This window comes from Eschrichtius robustus, chromosome 20, assembly GCF_028021215.1.
Source record: "Eschrichtius robustus isolate mEscRob2 chromosome 20, mEscRob2.pri, whole genome shotgun sequence".
Lineage (NCBI taxonomy): Eukaryota > Metazoa > Chordata > Mammalia > Artiodactyla > Eschrichtiidae > Eschrichtius > Eschrichtius robustus.
The window spans coordinates 52,019,615-52,047,562 of NC_090843.1; the positions used below are offsets into that span (position 1 = coordinate 52,019,615).

Here is a 27,948-nt window from a genome sequence, read left to right on the forward strand (position 1 = left end):
TGAGTCCCCTTCCTAAATTAATGTGTTTTAGTTCAATGCAGAGAATGCCTGCTTTTTGGCTTAGAGGTGAAACAAAGAAATGATATTTAGAGAATTAAAATTAAATGCTTCATTTAAAAAAATTTTTTTAATTAAAAAATTATTTTAAATAATAAAAAATTAAATGCTTCATTTTACCATTCATATTTATGCTTAGTCCCAAAGTAAAGCTGTTTCTATAAAAAATGCTGCACTTTGGGGGGAATAAGCATAAGATGCCAGCTAGCACAATACGGTGTATCTTCTGTGCTTTGTTATCCTGTTTGTATCCTAGGCTAGACAAAATGCTTCCCAAGTCCAACGGGGACTTCTCCTAAATGCCCTCTTTCAGAAGTGGGACTGTGATGGCTCAGGCTTCCTGGATCTGAATGAAGTTGATGAACTCTTGTACACATACAAGGAGGGAATGGAAAAGGAATCTATGAAGAAAGGTAAAAATGTAATTTTCTTAAGTTGTGGTAACAACTTGGCTTCAAGTTTCCCGGTATTATGGCATATATACAGTTAAAACACTGGTTGGTCTAAAACCATGAGATACCACTTCACACTTACTAGTGTGGCTATAATTTTTTTTGAGCTTTATTGAGATATAATTGACATGTAACATTGTGTAAGTTTAAGATGTACAATGTATTGATTTGATGCACATATATTATGAAATGATTACCACAGTAGCTTAGTTAATACTTCCATCACCTCACACAATACCATTTCTTTTTTTGTGATGAGAACATTTAAGATCTACTCCCTTAGAAACTTTCAAGTATACAATACAGTATTAACTATAATCACCATGCTGTACATTAGAATCCCAGAACTTTTGTTATAATGAAAGTTTGTACACTTTGACCACCATCTCCCCATTTCCCCCACCCCCAGCCCCTGGCAACTACCATTCTACACTCTGTTTCTGTGAGTTTGGCTTTTTTAGATTCCACATATAAGTGAGATCATACAGTATTTGTCTTTGTCTGACTTATTTCTCTTAGCATAAAGCCCTCAAGGTCCATCCATGTTGTTGCAAATGACAGGATTTCCTTCTTTCTCATGGCTCAGTAATGTTCCATGGTGTATGTGTCATTCACATATATACATACATATATATATAATTCATATGTCATATATATATATATACACACACACACACACACACACACCATGATTCTTTATCCATTAATTCGTTGACAGACACTTAGGTTGTTTCCATATCTTGGCTATTGTGAATAATTCTGCAATGAACATGAGATGCAGATATCTCTTCGAGATAGTGATTTTATTTCCTTCAGATATATATCCAGAAGTAGAATTCCTGGATCATTTGGTAGTTCTATTTTTAATTTCTTGAGGAACCTCCACACTGTTTTCCACAGTAACTATACCAATTTACATTCCCACCAACAGTCCACAAGGGTTCCCTTTTCTTCACATCCTTACCAACACTTGTTATCTCTTGTCTTTTTGATGACAGTCATTCTAACAAGTGTGATGTGATATCTCATTGTGGTTTTGATTTGCATTTCCCTGATGATTAATGATGTTTGAGCATCTTTTCATGCACCTTTGGTCATTTGCATGTCTTCTTTGGAAAAGTATCTATTCAGTTCCTCTGCCCATTTTTCAATCAGATTTTTTGTTTCTATTGAGTTGTATGAGTTCCTTATGTATTTTGGATATTAACCCCTTATCAGATATATGATTTGCAAATATTTTCTCCCATACTGTAGGTGTTCATTTTGTTGCTACTTTTGCTGTGCAGAAGGTTTTTAGTTTGATGTAGCCCCGCTAATTTATTTTTGCTTTTGTTGCTCATGTAGTATGACTATAATTTTTAAAATGGAAAATAACAGTGTTTGCAGGGATATGGAGAAATTGGAACCCTTGTGCATTGCTGGTGGGAATATAGAAAATGTCAGAGCAATCAGGAGTTGAACTGTTGTAGAGTGCTTTGTCCAAGACTTTAACTGTACATAGTTAGATTCCTTCTGTGTACCTGGCTACCCATGCTCTTGGGGTTAAAAGAATCCAAACCACTCCACAGTTCTGCCTATTTTCCCTTCTTGTTTTATCTTTCTGCTTCTACAAGGTCTGATTCACCTCTCAAGTCTGAATGGCTTGCAAGTTTCCCCTGAAGTTACTTAACTTCTTATTCTCCTTAATGACTTTTTCTTCTCCTATATTATATTTTTCTCTTCTGATCAATTCTTCTCAATCAAAAGCTACTAAAAATCTTATTCTAATGTAATAAGTTCTCTCCTTCATTTGCTTAGATCCCAGTATAAATGATTTTGCTCTTCACTGGATTTAAGGATTTATCTGATTACTTTGGCATAACAGATTTCAAATTCTTAAAGTATGTAGTACATGAGGGAAAGAGCAATCAGAGTTAGTTAAGGTCTTCAACCCTTTCAGAAATGAACGTAACCAATACGTTGATCTTCAAAGGTACCTAAGTTTATCAACTGTCATGTGTTCTTCATTAACTATGTCTTCTGCAAACTGTACATTATACTACACTACTTGCCTTAGACTGCCTCCGAAGACAATTTACTTAATGAAGTTTCAAAAGGCATAATGAGGTGGTTTCCACTTACAAGATGGGAAAACTTCATAACAGAGAACTATATTCCACAGAGGAAAAGATACTACACAATGGTCAGGAGAGCTGGGTTCCAATACTGGATCTTTCACTAAATGGTCACATGACCATGGGCAAGTTACTGAACCTCTATAGAGTCAGGTGTCCACATGGGTAAAATGAAGGAGTTGGACACGATAGATTCTAGAATTTAAGGGACCTGAGGATGATGTTATAAGGTTTCACCTGGCTGAGTGGTAGAATTAAAACAAAACAATAACAGATGACATAAGAGTCATCTTGAGTTCAGTATAGGAAGTCACTGTAAGATGTTCCATTGGGCTTGAGGTGCCTTTGATATGCCTGGTTTTCCATGGGAAGCAGTTGTCAGAGGCTTCAATTTGCTGTAAGAGAGGAGAATGAAAATTTCCCCCACAGATGAATGAACTTTTGATTAGTTCTTGGTTTTGTATTTATGTCTTTTAGCTAAACTACACATCCAATTTCCAAAGCCACACCCTGGTCACGAAGTGAGGTTGTCTTCCAAACAGTTTCAGAAATACATAGAATTGGTTGTATCTGAACTGAGGGGCAATGAAGATCAAGTTCTGGAAAGCGTTGTGGAGTTTCTGATGAATACTTTAGAAAGGAGCCATGTTGAGAGTCTGAGAAATTGTGCCAGACAAAAGTGGCTGCACCAAATCCAACGTGCTGCAGAGACAAGTGGAGTATCCTTGGAGCCAGTGTACGCGGAGACCTTTAAGGCCCTCACCCAGGTGTGTTTTCTAAAATGATGTATAAGAGAAAAAATTTCCTTACAGCAGGTGATGTACAATGGTTACAAAGGAGGAACACACTAAATTCTCTTGAGAAATTGCTGCTATAGATGTTTTATTCATTCCAATACTTTACAATGACCCAAGGCCTAGTAAAGATGCAACTGGAATGATTGCAAGTTGGCAAGCAGAGAGGAAAGGTATAAGAAATAAAATTATGTCTTGGGATTCCTAATTTCATTGTGCCAAAAGTCAGATAAGCCTAGAACAGACAATAAAGTGACATTAAAAAATAACCGCTAAAAGGAGATTTAAAAAAAAAAAATAACCATGAGGAATGTTCATTGCAGCACTATTTACAATAGCCAGGACATGGAAGCAACCTAAGTGTCCATCGACAGATGAATGGATAAAGAAGATGTGGCACATATATGCAATGGAATATTACTCAGCCACAAAAAGTAACGAAATTGAGTTACTTGTAGTGAGGTGGATGGACCTAGAGTCTGTCATACAGAGTGAAGTAAGTCAGAAAGAGAAAAACAAATACCGTATGCTAACACATATATATAGAATCTAAAAAAAAAAAAAGGTTCTGATGAATCTAGGGCCAGGACAGGAATAAACACGCAGACATAGAGAATGGACTTGAGGACACGGGGAGGGGGAAGAGTAAGCTGGGACAAAGTAAGAGAGTAGCATTGACATATATACACTACCAAATGTAAAATAGATAGCTAGTGGGAAGCAGCTGCATAGCACAGGGAGATCAACTCGATGCTTTGTGACCACCTAGAGGGGTGGGATAGGGAGGGTGGGAGGGAGACGCAAGAGGGAGGGGATATGGGGATATATGTATACATATAGCTGATTCACTTTGCTATACAGCAGAAACTAACACAGCATTGTAAAGCAATTACACTCCAAGAAAGATGTTAAAAAAAAAAAAATAACCGTGAGGAGATGTACATGCAGTTCAAGCTACATTTCCCTTGCATGATGTTTCGGGAGTCATTTTTTTTTTTTTTTAAGGAATTCCTTTATTGTTTTTATTATTTATTTATTTATTTATTTTTAGCTGTGTTGGGTCTTCGTTTCTGTGCAAGGGCTTTCTCTAGTTGCGGCAAGCGGGGGCCACTCTTCCTCGCGGTGCGCGGGCCTCTCACTATCACGGCCTCTCTTGTTGCGGAGCACAGGCTCCAGACGCGCAGGCTCAGTAGTTGTGGCTGACGGGCCCAGTTGCTCCGCGGCATGTGGGATCTTCCTAGACCAGGGCTCGAACCCGCGTCCCCTGCATTGGCAGGCAGACTCTCAACCACTGCACCACCAGGGAAGCCTCCTGGGAGTCAGTTTTAAAAGGAACTATTTAAATCATAGAATCCAACATGACACTATATTTCATAGCACTGCCTAGAAACAATCTGAGACTATTACAGAATCCTGTCACTTAAAATACATGACCTGGATGGACCACTGTCCACAGCTCTGCTGCCACCTCAGACACTCCCTGCTTGCTGCTCTTTCCAGGCAGAAACAGCATGGCTGTCTTCTACATATATCACAGCTTCCATTGATCCAGGGAAACTATGTCGTTCATCTCAGCTAAATAGCAGCACTTGATTATGGGAATCATCTCCTGAATGGCTGAATTTTCCAATGTAGTTGGAAATGATGTGACCAGCAACAGGAGACCAATCAAGAAAAAGAGGTATTGCTCCAACTTGCTTCAGAGATCTGCAGTACCCTAAGATACATCTTTTTTTTTTTTAATTATTTTATTTATTTATTTATTTATTTTTTTAATAATTTGAACAGAATGCAGAATTTTTTTTTTTAAACTTTTGGGTTTATTTATTTATTTATGGCTGTGTTGGGTCTTCGTTTCTGTGCGAGGGCTTTCTCTAGTTGCGGCAAGTGGGTGCCACTCTTCATCGCGGTGCGCGGGCCTCTCATTATCACGGCCTCTCTTGTTGCAGAGCTCAGGCTCCAGACGCGCAGGCTCAGTAATTGTGGCTCACGGGCCTAGTTGCTCTGCGGCATGTGGGATCTTCCCAGACCAGGGCTCGAACCCGTGTCCCCTGCATTGGCATGCAGATTCTCAACCACTGCGCCACCAGGGAAGCCCATTTTATTTATTTTTGACTGCGTTGGGTCTCATTGCTGTGTGTGGGCTTTCTCTAGTTGTGGCGAGCGGGGTTTACTCTGTTGTGGTGCGCGGGCTTCTCATTGCGGTGGCTTCTCTTGTTGCAGAGCATGGGCTCTAGGCGCAGGGGCTTCAGTAGTTGTGGCACATGGGCTCAGTAGTTGTGGCTCGCAGGCTCTAGAGCGCAGGCTCAGTAGTTGTGGCGCACCGGCTTAGTTGCTCTGTGGCATGTGGGATCTTCCCAGACCAGGGCTTGAACCCATGTCCCCTGCATTGGCAGGCAGATTCTTAACCACTGCGCCACCAGGGAAGCCCACCCTGAGATACATCTTAATACATCTTAATACATCTTTGTTAGTTAGCCTATTGATCTTCTATGTAGAAAAGGAGGAATCAAGGCAGAAGGGAAAAGAAAAGCACAAAGAGCAAACCCAAGTACATAGAAAGAGGAGACAAATATCAGAGAAAGTGTCTCTCATGTCCCCAATTTATGGGCATATTTAATATATGTGTTAACATATAATATTGTTATAATATTTTAGGTACAGAGAATTCTCAGTTATTTTAATTAGAAATAGTAGTTGAGTAAAGTCTGCAATCTGCATCCCCAAGTAATCCTTTCCTGAAATGATGTAAATCAAACGTCATAGCCAAACAATGTTAAGAATTTCTTGAGAGCATTTTTTCCCATATTCACATCATAGTAGATGGTTAAGAAATATGAATGAAATGAAGTCATCTTCTTGCCCCAGCTCTCTAAAATAAGTACTTTTAACTGAAGCCCATACAACATGAGTATGGTTCAAAGGGATCCAAGTTTTAAACCTCTAAATTTAAGTAGACCTGGCAGATTTTTTTTTTTAAAGTAAACTAGTCTGATTGACATTGTGTAAATCTATTCCAGTCAGTAAAACTCAGGTTTCAGGAACACCTGTGGTGTCAGCTTTTTCCCCACTGCCTATGAATGGTAATATCTGCATCATTTATTCAGGAAAATTAAATTATTGGGTTCAGATACACAAACTGGCTAATGAAGGGAGACATGATTAAGAGAATAGCTCTTTGGCTATTGGCAAATAAATGGTCAGAAACATTTTGCCGTAGGATGCTGAAGCCCATGGAAATAAGAAGATCAGTGCTCACATTTCCCTATTAGAAGAAAACCTACTACTGCCTGATAGAGGGAATGTTCTGTTGAGGAATATAGCTTGTACTTTAGACGATGCTCCATTTGTACTGAACAGAGTGCTCTACAGGGACATGAAGGGGATCAGGTAAGAATATCTTGAAGAGGTTGGTTTCACCCTTCTAAAAAAAATAATTCCTTTTGTGAAGTAAACTAGCATTGAAATCCTAGTTAGCTGCCCAAGAGAGAAGTGCCTCAGATCACCAAACTTTCTAGAGCAGGAGGTGACATGTTTCCAGTCTTGGATGATTTCACCTGGTCGTTTCTAGAGTTCACTCTTAGGCATTACTTTTCCATGTAGGGACTCTGCTTCACAGTTGCAGTTGAATTATTTCTGCCTACTCTGTAAGTTATGTCTCCTGCATCCTTTTTATATATGTTTTCTCTGTTATGATCGAAGCTTTTTTTTTTTTTTTTTTTGCCTGTCATAGTGTAAGCACTCTATGTCAACTTTTATTGATATTATTTTCCTTTGTAGCAGTCTTTCCCCAACAACATTTAGAGTCCCACATCAAATGCAGCTGGATATTGCAACCATTATAACAATGTAATCACTATTAATTCCTTGCCCTTTCCATCGTGTCCCCCTAATCTGACTGTATCTGGCTCATCCATCCTCATTTTTTTCCGAGCAACATCTTTCTTCTTCTATATACACACCATTAAGCTTATTTTTTAAATCTTTCTCTCAAGTCAGACTCTCCTAACTGGCAATTTTATCTGAGTCCACTTCTCTGATATATAATACTAAGGATAATGAATGGTTGGATCTAGTTTCCTGCATGGTTTAATCTAAAGCCCCCTCCTGTTGCCTTTCTCCCATCCTCATATTCCTATTTCTCAGCTTTACAGTAGTGGATGAAGGGAAGCCAGTACATGTCCCCCAAGTTCAGAACCATGGGAACATCTTCTTCTGGAACCATTCCCGCAAGAAGAACGATCAAAATGGGTCATTCCTGGCTCTGCCTCTTCAGGATGCATATATGAGGATCTTTGGGGTCTTGGCTGTTGACACCTTAAGAGATCCCCAGAAAATAAACATCTTCCTACCCCATGAGATCAAATTCTATCAGGTAAGGCACAGAAAAATTCTTCAAGATCTATGGTAGGGTGGCCTCTCCTTCTATACTTTTTAAAAAGCGAAACCTGAAACCAGATGAGAGTGAAGCTATGTATATAGATAGTGTCATCATACTTGTATCAGTTTTTGGAGAGGCTCCCCATTACGCATGGAAGGACTCAGCCTCAGTTGCCCATCTATGTCTCAGCCTGTCTGGGAAGATTGTTAATATGTGTCTGATTGCATTAATCATAGGAACAGCATTTTCTGCTATAGAACTGAAATCCAGCTATTAGACTACTAACTAAAACCCAAAACGTAGGAATGAACTTTTAGAAGGGACACATTAATGTTTTATTAATAGTGGTACCTTGAAATCCTTTGCTCTTTCCACAAGTGGTTCTAAATATGATATGCCTTCCCATAGTTCTTATTTCAGTGTTATAATTTTTGAGGATAAAGAATGAAGGAAAAGCCTAAATGTTTCTCGAGTATTCGTGTTTTCATATTAGATCTCAAAAAGGAGATGCACTTTTAAGACTATAAAATAACTGGACCACTTCTACAAGCACTTAAATTTAATTTTATGAATAGAAATTTCAGTGAAGGAAGATTGAAAACCTTTATGGAGGCAATGGACTGGGACATAGCAGCAATCAGGAAGTTGCTATCATTTGTTCCCCTGTATGCTCTTCATGTTTATTTACCATTATTTAAATTTTTCTCCTCTCATTTACTGGATGTACAACTGAGGAAAGTGGTAGAATCTTTTTCCCTGGAGATCTTTTTTAATAATAAGGTTCATTCTCATCAGACGTAAGAATCATGTGAAGATATTAAGAAGCAAAATGGAAGAGTATGGAGTTATCAGTAGGTGAACTATATATGGTCTTATTAGAGAATATGTCAAAGTGAATTCCAAATTGACTCTCTAGCCCTTGGAGGTAAAGGCTCCTGGGTTACCCTTAGATGCCTTGGGTCCTAATATAAAATGCAGATATTTTTGAAGAATTTTTGGTTCCTAGAGTTTCTTGACAAGAAGACCACAGATGGGTTCTAAGGACTTCCCGTCCCTTCTCTGTGGAACAGGCTCTCTTTATGTATCTAAGAAGATGGTGTACTCTAGCGTGTTACAGGCCTTGGAACCCAGCACACCTGTACTGCTTGCTGATCTGATGACAGTAGCCTTGTAAAGATGCAGACATTAATATTGCATCAGATCAGGGCAGCTCTTACCCACCTGTCCAAGGTTGGCATCAGTTCTTGGCTTTTAAACCTTTTTTTCTGATTTCAAAGTTTATCTTGTTCTTCTGACACTATTTTCTGATAGCACATATCACAGATTTCACTGGATGATTGTCAGGAAACACAGTAAGTTTGGTTGATCTTATGGTAGATCTCTCCTTACTTTTGATTTCATTGTGATCCTTTTTTCACAGTAGAATCTGGAACACTGCCTTTTGAGAACTGATGAATAATTTGTAGGAAGTAGATTATCAATTAAAAAGATAATCCAATTGATGCATTACTAATTATTTTGGTGTTTTAAATAGAAAAGGCAATTTAAATTTTCTGTCTCTACAGGGAGTTGCCAATGTTTTTAGTACTGCCTATCACTACGTCCACAGCCGAGAGCACATCCTGCATATCGTGATCACTGGCATCAGCTGGCTCTACAACATCACATCCAGCATCACTGCCATCACTACATACTTCATTGAGCCTAGCCCAGCGAAGGTAGGCAAGGCTGGGCAGTGTTAGACCTCCCCAGGTTAACAGAGTTTCTAGATACTATTGTCTTGCTCGTATTTTAAAGCATATTCAGTTAGCTATTACGCTATGACCCCAACTCAAGATCCTTGGTTGTGAGTGGCAGAAATCCATCAAACTGCCTTAGGCAAAGGGGGGGGGGGATTGATTAACTCAGGTAACCAAATGAAGAAAGGGCAGGAGTCAGGCTGGCTTTCGGGGTGACCATCTGGACTCTCTCATGTTATTTCTCTTCCCAGTTCTCATGTTTGTTTCCCTCTGCACTTTGGCTTTGCCCTTCTGGCTAAAGACAGGATTTTTTCTACAGGGCAAGCCTGATGCTTAGTAACTAAAAAAGAATTTTGCTTTCCTGTTCTAATTTGGAAAAACCCAAGAAAGAAAACTCGTTTTGATCCTGAGATATGCCCCTCCTGGCCAGGGTGGGAAATTTACAGTAACTGGCAGACCCCACCAGAATCATATGGGTGAACTGGGAAGGGATGAGGCACCCCTGTTTTGGAAGGACACCTTATATCACACCAATCAAAAAAAGAAAAAAAAAGGCTCCCTATCTACAATGTGATGAGTTTTTGATGAATGTTTGCTTTGCTTCTTTACACTTAATGTTAATGTTAGGATTTTTCATGTGATAAGAATGGATGGAAAGGGGTCTTCCTTTCAAGAAGGCTAAACTATTCTGCATGGTGCCTGATCAGGTGGTGGCAACACCTTGATTGTCTTCCAGTCCTTTACCTGGCCATCCCACAGGTGCCTCTCCCCTTCCTTTTTTGGCTTCTTGTCCTTCCTTCCCTCCAGGTCCCCGCTTCCCTCCTTCAGTGGCTGGATCAAGCTGATGAGGCCTTGGCTAAAGAGGGCAGAATCACAGAGCTCTCTGATGGGGTGACCAGGCCAAGGAGGTGGAGAATGCCTAGTTGTGGGTGCTGCTCCTGGGGTGGGGTGGGGGTGGGAGCCTTCAAGTGCCTTCTGAACTGGGGCAGACCACCTGGTGTGTATGTGTTGGGCGGGCGGCGGTGAGAACCTCTCGGTATAGGGGGCAGACCACCAGGTCCCATAGTCCACAGACACAGTGGGGCCATAGTGTGTGGGGTCTGGGGAGCATTCCACTTGGCCAGCGTCTAAGCACTTTGTTGGAGCCCTCAGAGAAATAGCACCTAGGGCCCATGAAGAAGGTTAACATCGCCTATAGCAGTCAGCAAGAAGCGCGGCTGAAGGGGCGTGTAGTTTCAGAATTGTAATGCTGTGGACAAGACCACAAGGGTCACTATCCATCTGACCCAAGGTCATCTTATGGAGGTGGAGACCATCTCCTGACGGGGAGAGGAGGACCACTCAGCAGCCAGGGTCTGGGTGGGGTCACAGCCACGTAGAGACCAGTACAGCCTGTCCAAGCCTGAATTGCACACTTATGAATGGGTAAAATGATAATATTATGCTGTGTATATTTTACCAAAACAACCCAAAACAAAACAAAAACCGTGAGACTGGATGGGATGACCAATAGAATGAGTGAGGATAGGAAAAAAAAATTCTGAGACCCAAACCTTGAGGCCCAAGTGTTTGGCATCATTGTGGCTCAAAATTATATTGACCTTGACCTATAATTTGAAAAACATTTTATATTACCTAAGCTTTTCTAATTTTTTTTCTATTTATTTGTCCCCAAAAGTCTTAATGAGAGTATGAAGTCTAGGGAACTTCCCTGGTGGCCCAGTGGTTAAGAATCTGCCTTCCAATGCAGGGGACAGGAGTTTGATCCCTGGTCGGGGTACTAAGATCCCACATGCCTCGGGGCAACTAAGCTGGTGCACCGGTTACTGACCCCACGGGCCACAACTAGAGAGAAGCCGGCGCACCACAACGAAGAGCTCGCACGCCACCCATGCACCACAACTAAGACCCTGACGCAGCCAAAAACAAATAAATAAATATTTTTTTAAAAAGAGAGTATGAAGTCTAAGTACTCCTCTCTCTAATGATATCTCTGCCTCTTTTCAAGGATTCGGACTATGTTTTACGAAATATGATGGTCACAGGGCACCTGGGTCTAACAGAAGTCCACAGGAATCCCCCTATCATCTTTAGGAAGACTTGCATCTTCAGGTATGAGACATACCTCATGGTCTGTTTTGTTTGACTGCCAGCTTCTGCCTCTTATTAATATACACTGGCTCTCATTCTGATTGGGTTTTAAAGAAAAATTACTGCAGACTTTGTCTGCCTGGGTCCTTTCCCCCTCAAGTCCTTTTTAAAACAGATTTCAATTTAGTGTTTTATTTTCTATAATTGTCCTGTAAACATGGAATTAACAAAAACCCACCATGGTTATGAAAAATACACCCACATCACTTAATCAGAGCTCATCCTCTTAATGTTAGCTAGCCTGTGGACTTGTATTTTTTATTTAAAGAAGACAGTCTGGGGCAAAGATGGGGAGGAGGCAAAGAATGTTGCCTTTAATAAGCCCCCAGTTCTAGATAACCTTGAATGCCTCTCACCTGTGGAACGCAAAGGCTATTAAACTGTGGACAGATGCAAAACAGATCTTAACTAGAATACATCTTTTGCAAAAGGGGACCACTGCTTCTTAGAGGGTCAGCATAGTTGAATAGGCGGTAACCTATCTCAGACTAGTGGGCTAATTTGACATTTAAGTACCTATGTTAATTCAATTTTAGTTTGGCCTCATACCAGAATGTTCATTCAGTTTTAAGCTCTTTTCCATATAGTTATTCCTTGTGCTGGTCAAGAGTTTTACAGGAGTCCTTGTAACACCCAGACTTATAACCTCGGATTCCTGTGTGTAACTTAGAGCAGGTGCTTTTTGAGGAACTCTGTTGACCAAGAAAGCTTAGCATGATGCATCATTACTATGGTTATCATAAAGACACAAAGTGATGGGGGCTTCCCTGGTGGCGCAGTGGTTGAGAATCTGCCTGCCAATGCAGGGGACACGGGTTTGAGCCCTGGCCTGGGAAGATCCCACATGTCGCGGAGCGACTAGGCCCGTGAGCCACAATTGCTGAGTCTGCGCGTCTGGAGCCTGTGCTCCGCAACAAGAGAGGCCATGATAGTGAGAGGCCCGCGCACCACGATGAAGAGTGGCCCCCACTTGCCGCAACTGGAGAAAGCCCTCGCACAGAAACGAAGACCCAACACAGCCATAAATAAATAAATAAATAAAATTAAAAAAAAAAAAAAAAAAGAAAGACACAAAGTGATGGCTCAGCTGCAGCAAGGGGTAGGAATAGCAAAAGAAGGACCTAACCTTCCCTATCATCATAGGATTGATGTTATGAACTATGTGTGCTTTTTTTTTTTTTGGCCATGCCCTGCGGCATATGGGATCTTAGTTCCCCGACCCGGGATCTAACCCCTGTCCCCTGCAGTGGAAGCACAGGAGTCCTAACCACTGGACCACGAGGGAATTCCCTAAACGTGCTTTTTGAGGCTATGCAAAGCACCAACATTTTTACAAATACCTCAAAGGAATGACATCTCAGTATCATGTAAGGACTTCCCTGATGGTCCAGTGGTTAAGACTCTGCGCTTCCACTGCAGGGGGCGGGGGTTTGATCCCTGGTTAAGGAAGTTCCGCATGCCAAAAAAAAAAAAAAAGATACACTCAATATCATGTAGATGGGGAAAGAGGGAAAGAGATAAAAAGAGATGCCTCACTAGAGAAAAAAGGAGCCACTACATTTCTATGAAAACCGCAGGTCCCTCACTGAAGCAGGTGCCCTGCCCAGATCCCTATGTACCTTCTGCCAGGGGCCAGGTCCTACTGCTAATGACTCACACTGTAACTTTCTCTGGAGGAGTGCCCTTGAGCAATGGGAACCTCTCACCAGGAGGTGCCTAAGAGTTCTGTAAACACCCTCTCCACACACAACCCAAGCAGCTTAGAGCTCTAATGACTGACAAAAGGCCTCTCCTCTGCCTCAAGGTGGAGCAGAGTCTGGGCACAATTTGCCTTCCATAGCTCCCCTTGGGATCAGACTGGGGCTAGAGTTCACCTGAAATCACATTCTTGCTTAGCTCCTCCCCTTGCCTATCCTGCTTTTCTCAGACCCTTACAGGTTTCTCCTGAGAGCACTCCCTCAATAAATCATTTGCACAGAGCATCCCTTTCTCAGGCTCTGCTTCTAGGACACCTGACCTAACACGCTCATTGTTCCTTCAGGCATTCAACCAATACTCATTGGACAATATTTAAACAAAAAACAAATACCCTCAGATAAGGATAAGTATATAGTAAAAACAATAAGGCAGAGTATTAGGGTGGAGCGAGACTCAGGTGCAGCTATTTTAGGTTGTGGGGTCTGGGAGGGCTTCTCTGTGAGGAGCTGAGGGAGAGACCCCTGTGAACTCAAGGGGTGGAGTGGTCCAGGCAGACGAAACAGCAACAAGGGCTGGTGTGGTTGGAGTGTAGTAGGCACAAGAGAAGATGATTCAGTATGTTTGGGTGGAATGTTACAAACAGGCTGTTGTTTTATATTGTTATGCTTATTTGGTTTTGGTTTCAGAGATTTCCTCTTTAAGTGTACAGACAGTTCAGAAGTTGTTTTGGCCTCTGTCTGTGGAGAAAACCACATAGTAGTTCCACTTCGTGAGAGAACAGGAGAAGCTTTGGGAGTTCTCGATGTTAACATTGGCAGGAGTAAGATGTTGTTGTATCGAGAATTTAAAGATCTACAGAAAATGACGAAGGTGATCCAAGTTGCCTGCAATGAAATACTGGGCGAATTATCTGGAGAAATAAAGAAAAACTATATCTTAGGTATTGTGCATGTGGCGACCATCTGAATTCATGGATTTAAAAAGTTTTGGGGAAATCACAGACAATGCAATGTAGGATGCATTTTCTAAAATGAACTGTTGCAATATATAGATCTTTCCACATGGAAGGATTTCCTTCTTGCAGTCTTGGGCTGATGCATATGGGCTATAAATTATAGCAAAGGGTAAGGAATCACGTTTTCTTGGCTAGAGTCATGGTTTTAGAACTGGAAGGACTCATAAAGGCAATATACAAGTAGCATTTATTGGGTTGGCCATAAAGGTCGTTTGGGTTTTTCTGTAACATCTTACGGAAAAACCCGAATGACCCTTTTGGCCAGCCCAATATTAAATGTCACATCATGTGTCAAGCACTTTAAATATGTTATTTCAATTAGTCCTTACCATAACTCTATGAGGTGAATGGTGATTATTTCATTTTACAGATGAGGAAAGTAAAGTTCAGAGAAACAACTTGCACCAAATCACATAGTTAACAAGTGGTGAAGTCTGGATTTGCACCCCAGTTTGGGTGCTCTTTTCACTACATTACACAGCACTAACTCATCGGAACATCTCATTTTACAGATAAAGAAGCTAAGGCCCATCAAAATAAAAGTCCAATAGCAAGCTAGTGCACAGCCAAGAACAGGCCCCTGTCCTTACGTTTCCACATCCACTAGGCTACCTTAGCACAAAATCAGTTTGGGCAGAAAGGAGGGAAGAAGGAAGCATGGAAACCTTTGGCTGCCTAGAATGGAATGACCAGAATTAGTAGAGTAACACTCTGGTGGGGTAAAGCTGAAAGGTTTCTAGCCACTACACAGTGTGGGAGAAGAAGAAAAAAGAAAAGAAAATTCATGTTTTTTGAGCATCCACTATGTGTAAGACCTGGGGCTAAGCACTTTTACATATACCATCTCCTGTAATTCCCACAGCTCAACAGGGAAGTAGGGATCAGCTCTATTCTCACAGAAAATGAAAAGGAGGCTCAGAGAGACAGCAGAACCAATAAGGGGGAAAGTAGGTATTCAAACCAAGATCTAACTCCAAAAAAGTTTTCACATTTCCTCAAAGCCTCTTCCTGTGAACTTCACCAGGTGTAATTCCATTTTTGCCTTTTGATTTCGTGACTAGAGAAACTGATTGTTTAAAACCATAGGATATGATCTTCTTTTTCCTGAAGACAAAAAAAAAAGTTTTACTATATTATGTTCAGAATCCTATTAAAAAGTAGTGTGTGTACTGAACAACAATGTGGGATGTCACTCTATTATTCCAGAAATTGAAAATGTGGGAGAAGTCCAGCGGGCAGGCATTCTCTTCTTCCGAGTCATGCTGAAGGAGCTACAACAGTGCCTCCGGCTACTTACCTCCATGGACTTTGTGTCACTGTTGCTCTATGATTATGATCCTCTGGCAGAGCCGAAATCACCAGACAGCCAGTCCCAGGAGTTGGAAGCCAACATAAAACTAGTACAAGACATCCTAAAAGGGATTATCTTGTTCTTTCATCCAGAATTGGAATTATCAAGTGACTTAGGAAATTGGGATCAGTGTAAACTGGTAAGTTTTTTTTTTAAGTACACTTTATTGAAAAATATCCTACACAAGTTTAGATATACAAATCATAATTGCACAAATCCTAAGTATACAAAGGCAAGAATTTTTACACAATGAACATTTGTAACAGGCACCTAGATCAAGAAACAGAACATTAGTGGCATCCCCAAAGCCTTCCTTTGTACCCTCTCCCATCACCAGCTTCTCACACACACACACACGCACACTCACCTCGGGGTAACCAGAATCCTGACTTCTAACACCATAGACTGGTTTGCCTGTTTTAAAGTGTATGTAAATGGAATTATGTAAACTGATGAATTGGGCACTCTACTTCCACTTGTTGATGATTCCATAACTTTTGTTCTTTGTTCACAGTACGTTAACCAATACTTAGTCGAGCATATTTGTGACTTTGATCCAACTGCTAGGAAACTGAAGGTTAATTTAAAGCTCATTGATGAATATATCAGAGGTAAATTTCCACTTAATTATGGTCTAAATCTATACCAACAGCAACAAAACACAGTTGCAATCCAGAGACTTTTATTAGAATAAAGCAAGTGGCTCATACATTCAATTTTTAGAGGAAAATAGTTCTGATTATAGTCTTCTAAAAGGAGGGGCATTATCTATAATCTACTGCAATCCCCAAAGTGACTGTCTATGCCACACATATGAGAATTCAGAAGCACCTCTGTCTCCCACTTATTGACTACATGTTCATAATTCGCTAAAAAACAAAAGCAAATAGGGGCTGCAGTGAGACTAGGAGACAAGTATGTTAAGCAAAAAGGCAGCTGTTATCTTTAGTTTCCATGAAGAACCGAAGAAAATAATAGATCATGAGTCTTTATAGACAAGTAATGGAGACTTTTTGGAGGAGGAGCATCAGCAGGAATCAAAGCAGTGAGGCTCCCAGGTTGGAAAAGGTGATGAGCTCTTTGACCACAGAGAACTGGTCACATATAAGGGTAAATATACATATACAAGCACACATTTCTCTATGTGTGTATATTACCCCACCAGAGACCTGAGGCCAGTTTTGTTTTGTTTTTTGCTGCTTGGCTTGTGGGATCTTAGTTCCCCGACCAGGGATCGAACCTAGGCCCTCGGCAGTGGAAGCACAGAGTCCTAACCACTGGATGGCCAGGGAATCCCCCTGAGGCCGTTTATATGAATGGAACAGTAGAGAGTGAACTTAAAAATTTGGCTCTTTTTTTTTTTTAACTCATTTAAAAAACTAATCATTAATTGGAAAAATGGCTCTGTAGAAATCTCTTCACTAAGCCTATCCATCTCTCCCCCATTCTCTTTGGAGACTCTGGACCAAGTCACAAGGGTTTCTGGACTTCTGTGACACCTATAGTAGGCAGAGAGGCTTGGAATCAGACTCCTAGGACAAGAGAAAGGAAAAGGCAACTCAGAGGAAGACAGCCACACTCTTCAGGCTGTCTGTGGCAGTGGAAGCACGTAGCACAGTGGAAGCACAAAGCAGTGAGCGAGGACGGGTGGATGAGAGAGAGAGATCTTCTGGCTTAGGAAGGAGAGATACTCCCAGAAGTTCGGGAGTGCTAGACACGAGATCCACATAAAAGTTAACATGAATTCATGTGGACCGAGAGTGGTGTGAGTAAAGATTAGAATTCCTGTTTGGAAGGTCTTCTGTGTGCCCTCAGGGCCATGAACTGATTCACAGAACCTCTGCATTCACAGGTGTTGCAGTTATCACTTCTAAGGTGCTGTTTAAGGAAAACAGTAACGGCGGCAAGAACAAAAACAAATACGTGTTCACTATATATTTGTATCACTGTACTTGGTCTATACTTGTTCACTGTTCACTGAGGACTTAAAACTCTAGAAGAAATGTTTTCTATGTCAGTGCCTAGTTGCTGCTCTTCCCTTTGGAGTAGATTTAGTCCCTGCCATGGGCCTGGCACTGCCCCATGTGTGACCCATTTGTCTAATTGATATTCTCCCTGAGTCCCTACTCCACTTTGGTCCCCATCCAACCTGCCAGCCCCTTGGCCTAGAGCCAGACCCTGCTGCCACTTGTGTCCCTTCAGGCTGATGCTCCCCTTCTTGGGCAAGGACTCAGGTACCCCCCAGTGTCCAGTCCCTCTGTCAGATAGGAGCTAGGGATGAGGAACGGGCCCCTCCCCTCTCCACCTTGAAGGCATGTTCAGGAATTGGCTCTCAGCCCTTAATAAAGGCATCGTCCATGGCATTGTACCAATGTTTCAAGGGAGTTTCTTCAGGCTCACCTCTGATTTGCCTATCAGAACTACCTCCTGTTGTCATACATAGCTCTTTTGTTTCAGGAAAACATGCAAATTTCTGTTTCCTTTGCTTGCCCCCACTTCGGACTGTGCTAGCTGATTCCTAAGCAGTCTTGATCTCCAATGCTCCCCACCACTTTCTTTTCCAACAGTGTCCTCAGGTGCCAGGAATTCCAACTGCAGTTAACAGAGCTGGATTCAGCCAGAAGCTAATATCCCCTAGGCTCCCCTACCACGACCACCAAACCTTTAGCATTACCACAGTCTCTGAAGCAATCAAGAAAGTTCATAGACCACCCAGGTACCAACCCTCTCTCCTTCAGATGCAATTGTATCAGGAAATTCTAAGCTCCTCATTTGGGGAAAGGAAAGAGAACTCTTGGGGCACCTTTCTGCTTGTGCCAGAAAAAGAGGAGTCTTCTGGCAGGGCACTCTGCTGCCCAAGTTTATCTGAGCCTTCTTCTAGAAGTAAGTAAGGCCCCTACTCAATGACTCCACCCAGCATGAAATGCCACCATACCTATAGGTTCTGCCCAGGATGGGGAGGGACTTTTGGCATAGCTCCTAACTCACCAAACCTTCCAAACTGATGATTTTGCCAAGAAGACAGAGTCAGGGCTGGTGATGTGCCCACACTTTTTTAGGGCTTCTGCTTCCAACTCTCACTCCACTTCATCCTAGCTCTAGCGAGATCATACAGTATTTGCCTTTGTCTGACTCATTTCACTTAGCCTAATGCCCTGAAGTTTCATCCATGTTGTTGCAAATGGCAGGATTTCCTTATTTTTTATGACTGAACAATATTCCACTATATGTATATATCACATTTTCATTATTCATTCATCTGTCAGTGAACACCTAGGTTGTTCCCACGTCTTGGTTATTGTAAGTAACACTGCAGTGAACGTGAGGGGTGCAGATATCTCTTCAAGATAGTGATTTCATTTCCTTCAGATATATACCCAAAAATGGAATTGCTGGATCATATGGTAGTTCTATTTATAATGTTTTGAGAAAACTTCATATTGTTTTCCATAGTGACTGCACCAATTTACATTCCTACCAACTGTGCATAAGGGTTCTCTTTTCTCCACATCCTGGCCAGCACTTGTTATTTCTTGGGGTTTTTTTGTTTGTTTGTTTTTCGTTTTGGTAATAGCCATTCTAACAGTTGTGTTGTGATATCTCATCGTGGTTTTGATTTGCATTTCTAGAAAGGGTTATTTTATATTCTGGTGGAATTCCAGGCAGCTGTGTCCCACCTTTATATTGAGACAGTCATCTTTGAAGGAGCGCTAGGCAGCTTTGCTCAGCAGGCTTGGCTTCCCAAGACTATGCCATTGCATGTGAATGTTGCTGACATACTTCCCTGTGGGGGACCCACTGACTCCAGTGACCACTCCTGGACAGCTGTGCATAGTGCATCAAAAGCCTGCTACCCTCTGTTACTCTGCCTAAAGTACTCACGTAGTTAGCCTTCTCTACCTGAAGACCCATGACCTGACCACCTTGTAATGAATCTGTTCTCCTCACTCCATTTTGTACCTCTGATGCCCGCCTCCTGGCTTTTCTGTCCCATGTCCCCTTCCCAGTGGGTTTGGACAGACGTTTTCTACCAGGAAATGTTCTCAGACCTAGAGGTAAGAAGGGCTATCTCCCATTCCAAGTGTGACCAGAATCACTTTGCTGTCTAGAAACTGTGTTTCTGCAAGTAGCCATACTTCCGCCCCACACCTAAATCCAAGCGTCTATAGGTTCACAGACACTGGTCTCAGCAGGAGTTCCCCAGGCCCTCCACTTTTCCTGCGAGAGCCCCAGGGCTCCTCTTCCAAAGCAGCCACAGCCTCAGTGCTATCACCATCTATAAAGAAACTCACCAGCTTCCTCCATAAAATACCACCATGATCCTCCAAGAATGACAATGGAGGGAGATGCTCTACCATCAGGGGGCAGGACTGCTGGACTCACAGCCCTGATTAACTTCTGTCCTCAAGATTCACCTTTCCCCGGGAGATCTTTCCCTAATTGCTATTGCCACCACCGTGGTGGCTCTACTGCGTGCTGTTCTCCATCCCTCTCCATTCCCGAAGTGGGGCAAGACTCTCTCCTTCACCTCCCACTGCACAGCTAAAGATCAGACAGGATTCTGCCAACCATCCAGAAGTAGCAAATACGAATACAGCACTGAACTGAATCTGCAAATGTGCCAGGTTCTTTTAAATGAGTCAGAACGAAATGGACAAGAAACCAAGAAAATTGTTTTGTCCTATTAATTTGGCTTGAATTTGGTTACAGTTCCCTACCACCTTTTCAAACCTAGTATTCTTGGATAGTGGTCTCTTCCAAGACTTGTTCCTACTTGTCGGAAAAGAGCTGCTATCACAGTTAGATCTGGGTTTAAGAGGGAGTCTAGAGTGTGATATTTATGAGTTGCTCACGAATTTCAGGCTCTAGAGGTAGAAACATCCATTCCGTTCTAGAATAGATTCCCTTGTCCTGAAAAGAACCTCTTGAAGGGCCCTTTTAGTTAAGATATGAGACAAGTACTCACACACTGTTCAGGAACTATTTTGGAATTTGGTAAAGACCTGGGGCCTAGATGCTTGCCCATTTCCCATGCATTTCCCTTCCAGTTTCAAGTCATCTGGGGGAAAAAGAAAGAGAAAAATTAAATTAGCTATTTTCTTTCGTTCCTTATCACTCCTTTTGATTTTAAATTTTGAAGTTTTCCAATAGTAGTTATTGAATTATGTGAAAAATGGTTTTATTTGTCAGGGTAACATCCCATTGCTTTGATATCTGATAAAGGCTGTTGAAAATCAGTTTAATGAGAACATTTTTCTATTTAAGGCAAACATATTTTTCAAGTTCCTTTGTCACTCATTTTTTTCATTTCAGTGGATGTTAAAACAATCTTTTATCCCAAAAGGATTATAAAAATTATATCATACTTTTTATTAAAGTACTTTAAAAGGTCAAATAGAACTAAAAGCCTTCTAACAAAGAAGTCACTAGCCCATCCCTTTCCTCTCTTTTCCCCAGTTCCTCTCACCATGCAATTCTTTTTGACTCTTTTGACTGCTTCTTCTGTTGTTTTCAAATTTTCTATATTTCTAATATTATGCACTATTGCTATCTTTTGAGTCATTAATTTAAGCCTTGTCAAATGATTTTCTTCTTATAGATGAAAGTTTAGTTCTGTTATACCACAATTTTCTTACCCTGCCCTCTCAATGAAATTGTATTGCAATTTGGAGTTAAATCAAAATGCAATGTTTACATGATTTTGCCTATTCAGATATCCACAGCTGAGCATTGTAGCATATTTTGATCATTCCTTTTTCACTTTTTGTTTTTCCTGAAGTAAATAATTGCCCTTTATTTTTTAAATTGCTTAGTTTTCTTTGTACTTCATAATTATTCTCACCCCTTCCATTTGTCTCTCCATATTTTTAATTTCCCAAAAAGTCAGTTTTACCAGGTAATTTTTGTTGGTTTCAATTTCTTTTTTTCGTGAAGCCATCCTTTCTAGAGATCTTAATTTTCTTTGAATCTGGGGCCTTCCCCCACCCCAGATCTGCTCCTTAGCTGCCTTCCTGAAATTCATTTTGCTGCCGTCAGAGGCATTTACTTTGCCATTCTCTTGGTTCATTCTTCCTCGATCTACTCCCATGTTTTGAGGTAGCATATCTCTAGTAGTTTCCTGAGCACTAGTGCATGAATGGTAAATTTTTTGAGACTTTTCATGTCTGAAGATGTTTTTATTCAACTGTCACATTTGATTTGCAGTTTGCTAAGAAGTGTAATTTTAAAGACATTGCCCCATTGTCTTTTTTTTTTTTTTTTTTTTAGCTGCGTTGGGTCTTCGTTGCTGCGCGCGGGCTTTCTCTAGTTGCAGTGAGCAGGGGCTACTCTTCATTGCAGTGCATGGGCTTCTCACTGCGGTGGCTTCTCTTGTCACGGAGCATGGGCTCTAGGCACGCGGGCTTGAGTAGTTGTGGCACGCGGGCTCAGTAGTTGTGGTGTACAGGTTTAGTTGCTCCGAGGCATGTGGCATCTTCCCGGACCAGGGCTCGAACCCATGTCCCCTGCAATGGCCAGCAGATTCTTAACCACTGTGCCACCAGAGAAGTCCCCCATTGTCTTTTTTTAGAAATTGAGATATAATTCACATACCACAGATTTCACTCTTTTAAAGTATACCATTTAGTGGTTTTTAGTATGTTCACCAGGTTGTGCAATCATCACCACTATCTAATTTTAGAACATTTTCATCACTTTAGAAAGAAACCTGGTACCCATTAGCAGTCACTCTCCTTTGCCCCTCCCCACCCCAGCCCTTGGCAACCACTAATCTACTTTCAGTCTCTATAGATTTGCCTATTCTGGACATTTCATATAAATGGAATCATACAATAGGTGGCTTTTGTATGTGGCTTCTTTCACTTAGCATAATGTTTCAAGGTTCATCTATGTCCAAGCATGTACCAGTACTTCATTACTTTCTTATAGCTGAATAATAGTCTATTATAAGGATATACCACATTTTATTTATCCATTTATCAGTCGATGGCCATGTGGGTTGTTTCTACTTTTTGGCTATTATAAATAATACTGCTATGAGTATTTGTTTACAAGTTTTTGTGTGAGTATATGTTTTCAGTTCTCTTGATACATAACTAGGAGTGGAATTGCTGGGTCATATGGAAACTCTGTGGTTAACTTCTTGAGGAAATGGCTCCATTGTTAGAAGAAACTTGGAAACTTCCAAGCTTGCTGTTGAAAAGAAGTCTGAAGCCTTTCTGATTCTGCGCATGTAACTTTCTGATTCTGTGCATGTTTTGTTTTGTTTCTCTCCAGAAGCTATAGAATTACTCCTTTATCTCCAAGACTGTGAAATTTCATAATGCTATGTCTTGATGTGGGTCTGTTTTCATCCATTGATCTGAGCACTCACTGGGCCTTTTCAATTGTGAAACACAGGTCCTTAAGTCCTGATGATTTCCTTCATGGCATCAAGGCTGCTACTTATGGCTGTGCAGTCTGTGCACTGCACAAATGTGCCCTGCTGAGGATGGTGGGGGCTGAAATCTAACCAGAATTCCATTCACTAAACTGTGTGCTTCAGCTTAAGGCTACATCTGCTTGGAGGAGGGGTATCTCTTTCCTCACACCTTTTTCTTTCTTTTTTTTTTTTTAACTTTTAATTTTATATTGGAGTATAGCCGATTAACAGTGTTGTGATAGTTTCAGGTGCACAGCAAGGCGACTCAACCATACATATACATGTATCCATTCTCCCCCAGACTCTCCCCCATCCAGGCTGCCACATAACATTGAGCAGAGTTCCCTGTGCTATACAGTAGATCATACACCTTTTTCTGCTCAGCAAGCCGTGTGCTTATAGAGTATATTCATCCATGGTAGGTGTCTTTTTCTTATTTACACAAAAATGACCTAGAGGTTAGTGGAGGCCCTACCCTCCCTTTTCTGTGTTCCCTCTTTGGAACTCCTCCTATTATTCAGACATGGGATCTCCTAGATTCAGCCTCAAAAATCCCTGTATTTTCTGTCCTATTTTCCATCTTTTTGTCTTTTTGTTTAACTTTCTGAGACATTCTCTCAACTTTTAATCCTATTGAATTTTTGTTTCTGTGCATTTTAATGTTTGAGAGCTTTTGTTGCTCTTGTTCTCTAAATATTTGCTTTCTACAACATCTTGTTCATATTTCATGAATGCAATGTCTTATCTCACTGAGAGTATTAATGGTAAGTATTTTTTGAAGTTTTCTTCTCCCTGTTGTTTCTCATCTTTCTGGTTTAGCATTTTGGTCTCTGTATCTCATCTTCTCTACGTCACGCCACTGGGCAACCTTCCCTCCCCAACCCTAGAAATTTATTCCTCAGAGAGGGTAACCTAGAAGGTCTCTGGACTGGGGGACATCAGACACAACTGAGAGGGAGAGTACCAGAGTGAAAACAGGGAGAGTATGAGTGTGTTTACTGAACGCAAAGACCCCTGTAGGCTTCCCACACTAAGCTCCAAACAAAAAGGAGCGAACAACTGATACCTGTGCCATTGGAATACAAGAAAAATATTGTTCAACTTTTATTTGTAATGGTTTAATCACATCAACAGCGAGCTTCTATTTTTTGTTTAAAAGTGTTTTAAAATAATTTAATTTAAATAAACAGTAAAGGGACTTCCCTGGTGGTGCAGTGGTTAAGAATCCACCTGCCAATTCAGGGGACACGGGTTTGAGCCCTGGTCCGGGAAGATCCCACAGGCTGCAGAGCAACAAAGCCCGTGCGCCACAACGACTGAGCCTGTGCTGTAGAGCTCGCAAGCCACAACTACTGAGCCCACGTGCCACAACTACTGAAGCCCACGCGCCTAGAGCCCGTGCTCTGCAACAAGAGAAGCCACTGCAGTGAGAAACCCGCGCACCGCAACGAAGAGTAGTCCCCGCTCGCCACAACTAGAGAAAGCCCGCATGCAGCAACAAAGACCCAATGCAACCAAAAATTTTAAAAAAAGATACACTGCTTGCTGATCTTGGGTTAGTTTTTAGTTGAAGCAGTTACACTTTAACTTTTGGACTTGAAGCTTAAGAACTTCATTCTTTTTTGCTTCGCACGTCTTTCTAATTGTCTATCATTCCCAAAGGATTTACCTTAATCCAGTGTTAAAGCAGAGATCCATAAATGGATTTTTAATTATAAATATCCTATAATACCCCAGTGTTTTCAGCAGAATGAATTCCCTATGTAATTAAAAGTTTGATTAAGCTAGACCCTACAAAAATACCATAAAATATTTCTGAATTAATAGGTTCATAAACAGAGATTCAAAGTTTGACCCAGCAAGTTTTTAAACTCAGATATATTCAAATAATTTACTATATCCTTTACAAAGGAAGAATTGCTAAATCTATGCGCATTGGAGCTCTGCTGAACTGCAGCGATCTAGCGTCTATCCACCACAAGAGGGCAGTAACACTCAACCGTTGTTACTGGGAACCCAGCCGACCGATGGAGGCTTCATTAGAGAAATCATTAGAGCCAGTTGTTAAGGCATCAATCTCTCATTGAAACGGGGCAGGGAAACAGGAACCTCCACCCAGACAGGTTCGGAGCTTCTGTCCTCGGTAATAGTAAAACAGGAAATAAGCAACAGGGGCTTGTGAAAGGGAGCGACCTCGCTCCCCATCCTCATATCCTTGAATCACCATGGAGATGGCTGATTAGCTTAATAATGGCTGCAGATAGGGGTCTGATCATTTGGATGTCGGATAAGAAACACCGGCAGGCGTCAATGCAACAGGGCTGTTAATGGGGATCTGGAAAAGGCAGAATAAAGGCTGTGGGGAGTAGCAGAGCTGTTATATCTCAGAAAATTAGTTAGGACTGGTTTTAGGAGTGTTCTAGAGTGAACTTTTATTTAATTTAGATTCATAACATTGGAACATTATGATAATCAAAGTAATCTTTGCAGCCTATAGCATTAACTTTTAAAGCTTCCAGGAAGCTAATTAATACAAAAAAGGATCAATTATAACAAATGCATCTCAATATTTTAAGTATGCATGTTATTGGTCTAGTATTACCCATAATGTGATATGAATCAGGTATTTTTAATGTGCTCTCATGACCAGCATCTGTTTTAATTTTTATTCATAATTGTCACTAATGTTACTGAAAAGACTTAGTATTTGAAAAGCCTAACTTAATTATTCCACAATTTAATGTTGTTTCAATCAACATTTATTAAACACCTACAACTGAGAGAAGACAGTACCTCTGTGTGTGTGCGTGTGTGTGTTAAAACAGAATTTTAGAAAATTGTACCCACGTGTTTTAAAGTGAGCTTCAAATAAAAATGAGACGAGTATGTTTTCCATATTTTATGTGCCTTTCCTGTCCCACATTGTACCTTTTGTGGTAGTGATGCCTTCAAAACTATAGAAAGTCTAAGCCAAATTCAGGGAAATTTGTTCCTTCATGTTGATAGAAGATAGGGAAACAATATATGTTCTGTTTTGTCATCCTAATAGATATCCATAAGCGACATAATTGTCAGTGTTGTTAATGAGCTACTGTATAGAAGACAACATTTAAAACCTCTTATTCAATTATAAGTATCACTTAATAGTTTGATTCAACTCAAATCAGCAAACATTTATTGGGTTAGGAACTGTATTAGACACTAGAAGTAACAAAAATGAGTAAAACATAGACCTGAGGGTAGAAGGCACCTGAAAGAAGGAAGGTAATTAACATTTTTTTGAGCAACTACTCTGTGACAGAGTTTTGCATATCTTTTCTCATTAATCCTCATAGCAATTCTGAGTTATCTCTGTTTTTTGGAAGAAGAAACAGGCTCAGAGCAATTAAGTGACTTTTTTCAAGGTCACAAAACTAGTTGGGGTACAGCCAAGATTAGAACTCAGATCCTTTCAACTTTAAAGTATATTCTCTTTCCATTGGACCATTCTATCTGAATATTAGTCACTGACTGATTCCTGGGAAAAAGTAACTTTTACGAATGGCAGCTTAATAGTTAGCAGTCTAACAAATGAAATGTTTTGGTGTGCAGTGATTTTATGTTTAAAAATAGTTTTTAATTAGGAAATATTTCAAACACAGAAGTTAGAGACTAACACCTGTGTAGTCATTATGGAGCCATATTCTATATCCAACCTTAACATTATGCGTGGTTGAGTCAGACTTTCTTAAAGAAAGAAAACATTATAGGAACAGTTGAGACTTTGTATACCCCTCCCTGACCCCATTCTCTTCTCTTCCTCCCTAGAGCTAATATTATTATGAATTTGGTGTTTATCAGTTTCATCATGATTTCTTACTTTTACTACATGCCTATGAATCCATAAACAATATAATATTATTTTTCAGGTTTTAAAATTGTTTTTAACTATATCCAAAAGAACATACTATTCTACAACTTATTGTTCTCAACAGTATGTTTTTGAGATTTATCCACAATGATATATGTAGCTCTAGTTCTTTAATTGTTAAATGCTGTGTAGTATTCCATTATATGAATATAAGGAAATTTATTTATCCATTTTCCTGTAATTACATATTTAAACAAGATTCTGCTATGGTTTTGACTCAAAATATATCTAATGAACTTTTGTCATAATTTATATTTTATATTTTAGTATTAAAATATATTTTAGTAATAAAAGTACAAAACTATTCACACTTTTTTTTTTCTTGGTGCAGATCATTCTCGAATTGAAGTATGGAAATTTGGTAATACTGCTATCGAATACTTATACCACTGGGCACACATCTGTTCAGCTCTTATGAAGCTGAACAAAAAAATAAATAGTGCCATTTCACCCCCATTGCCATCCAAGACTAACTCCTATGTGTATGCAAAAATGCCAGGGGGAAGCTTGCTAGGGAAATGCTAATGGAATTGCTACTGTATTCAGGGTATTTTTGTCATGTTCAGTTTTGTTAACTATAAAATATTTTCATTTGGAGAGGAGTGCCACATAAACATATTCTTCTCCTAGACATTTATCTCAGCGCTTTATAAAACCAAAAGTGCTACCTAAGGAGAAATTTGATCTAAAAAATATCCAGTTAAGGTAGCTATAACCAAATGTATGTTATAGAATATATTTTAAAGTTTCCTTTTAGTTTTAGCATTGTATCTGGCATGGGACTATTATGGTTCATTGGGCAGAGTTATTTTAATTTTTTTAAGGTACAAGTGAAGAAAGACTGAGGATTTAGAAAAACTGGCAGT

General features: G+C 40.5%; 1 protein-coding gene across 1 annotated transcript in view; it reads left to right on the forward strand.

The window, feature by feature from the left end:
* Positions 1–27,596, forward strand: part of EFCAB5 (EF-hand calcium binding domain 5) — a 125,878-nt gene extending 98,282 nt beyond the window's left edge. The window contains 11 exon segments of the mRNA XM_068530614.1: positions 314–470; positions 3,101–3,390; positions 6,638–6,807; positions 7,564–7,792; positions 9,364–9,516; positions 11,546–11,649; positions 14,073–14,326; positions 15,608–15,891; positions 16,267–16,363; positions 27,414–27,571; positions 27,573–27,596. Of these exon segments, the coding sequence (XP_068386715.1) occupies positions 314–470; positions 3,101–3,390; positions 6,638–6,807; positions 7,564–7,792; positions 9,364–9,516; positions 11,546–11,649; positions 14,073–14,326; positions 15,608–15,891; positions 16,267–16,363; positions 27,414–27,571; positions 27,573–27,596 (1,920 nt within the window).
* Positions 27,597–27,948: the final 352 nt, after the last annotated feature.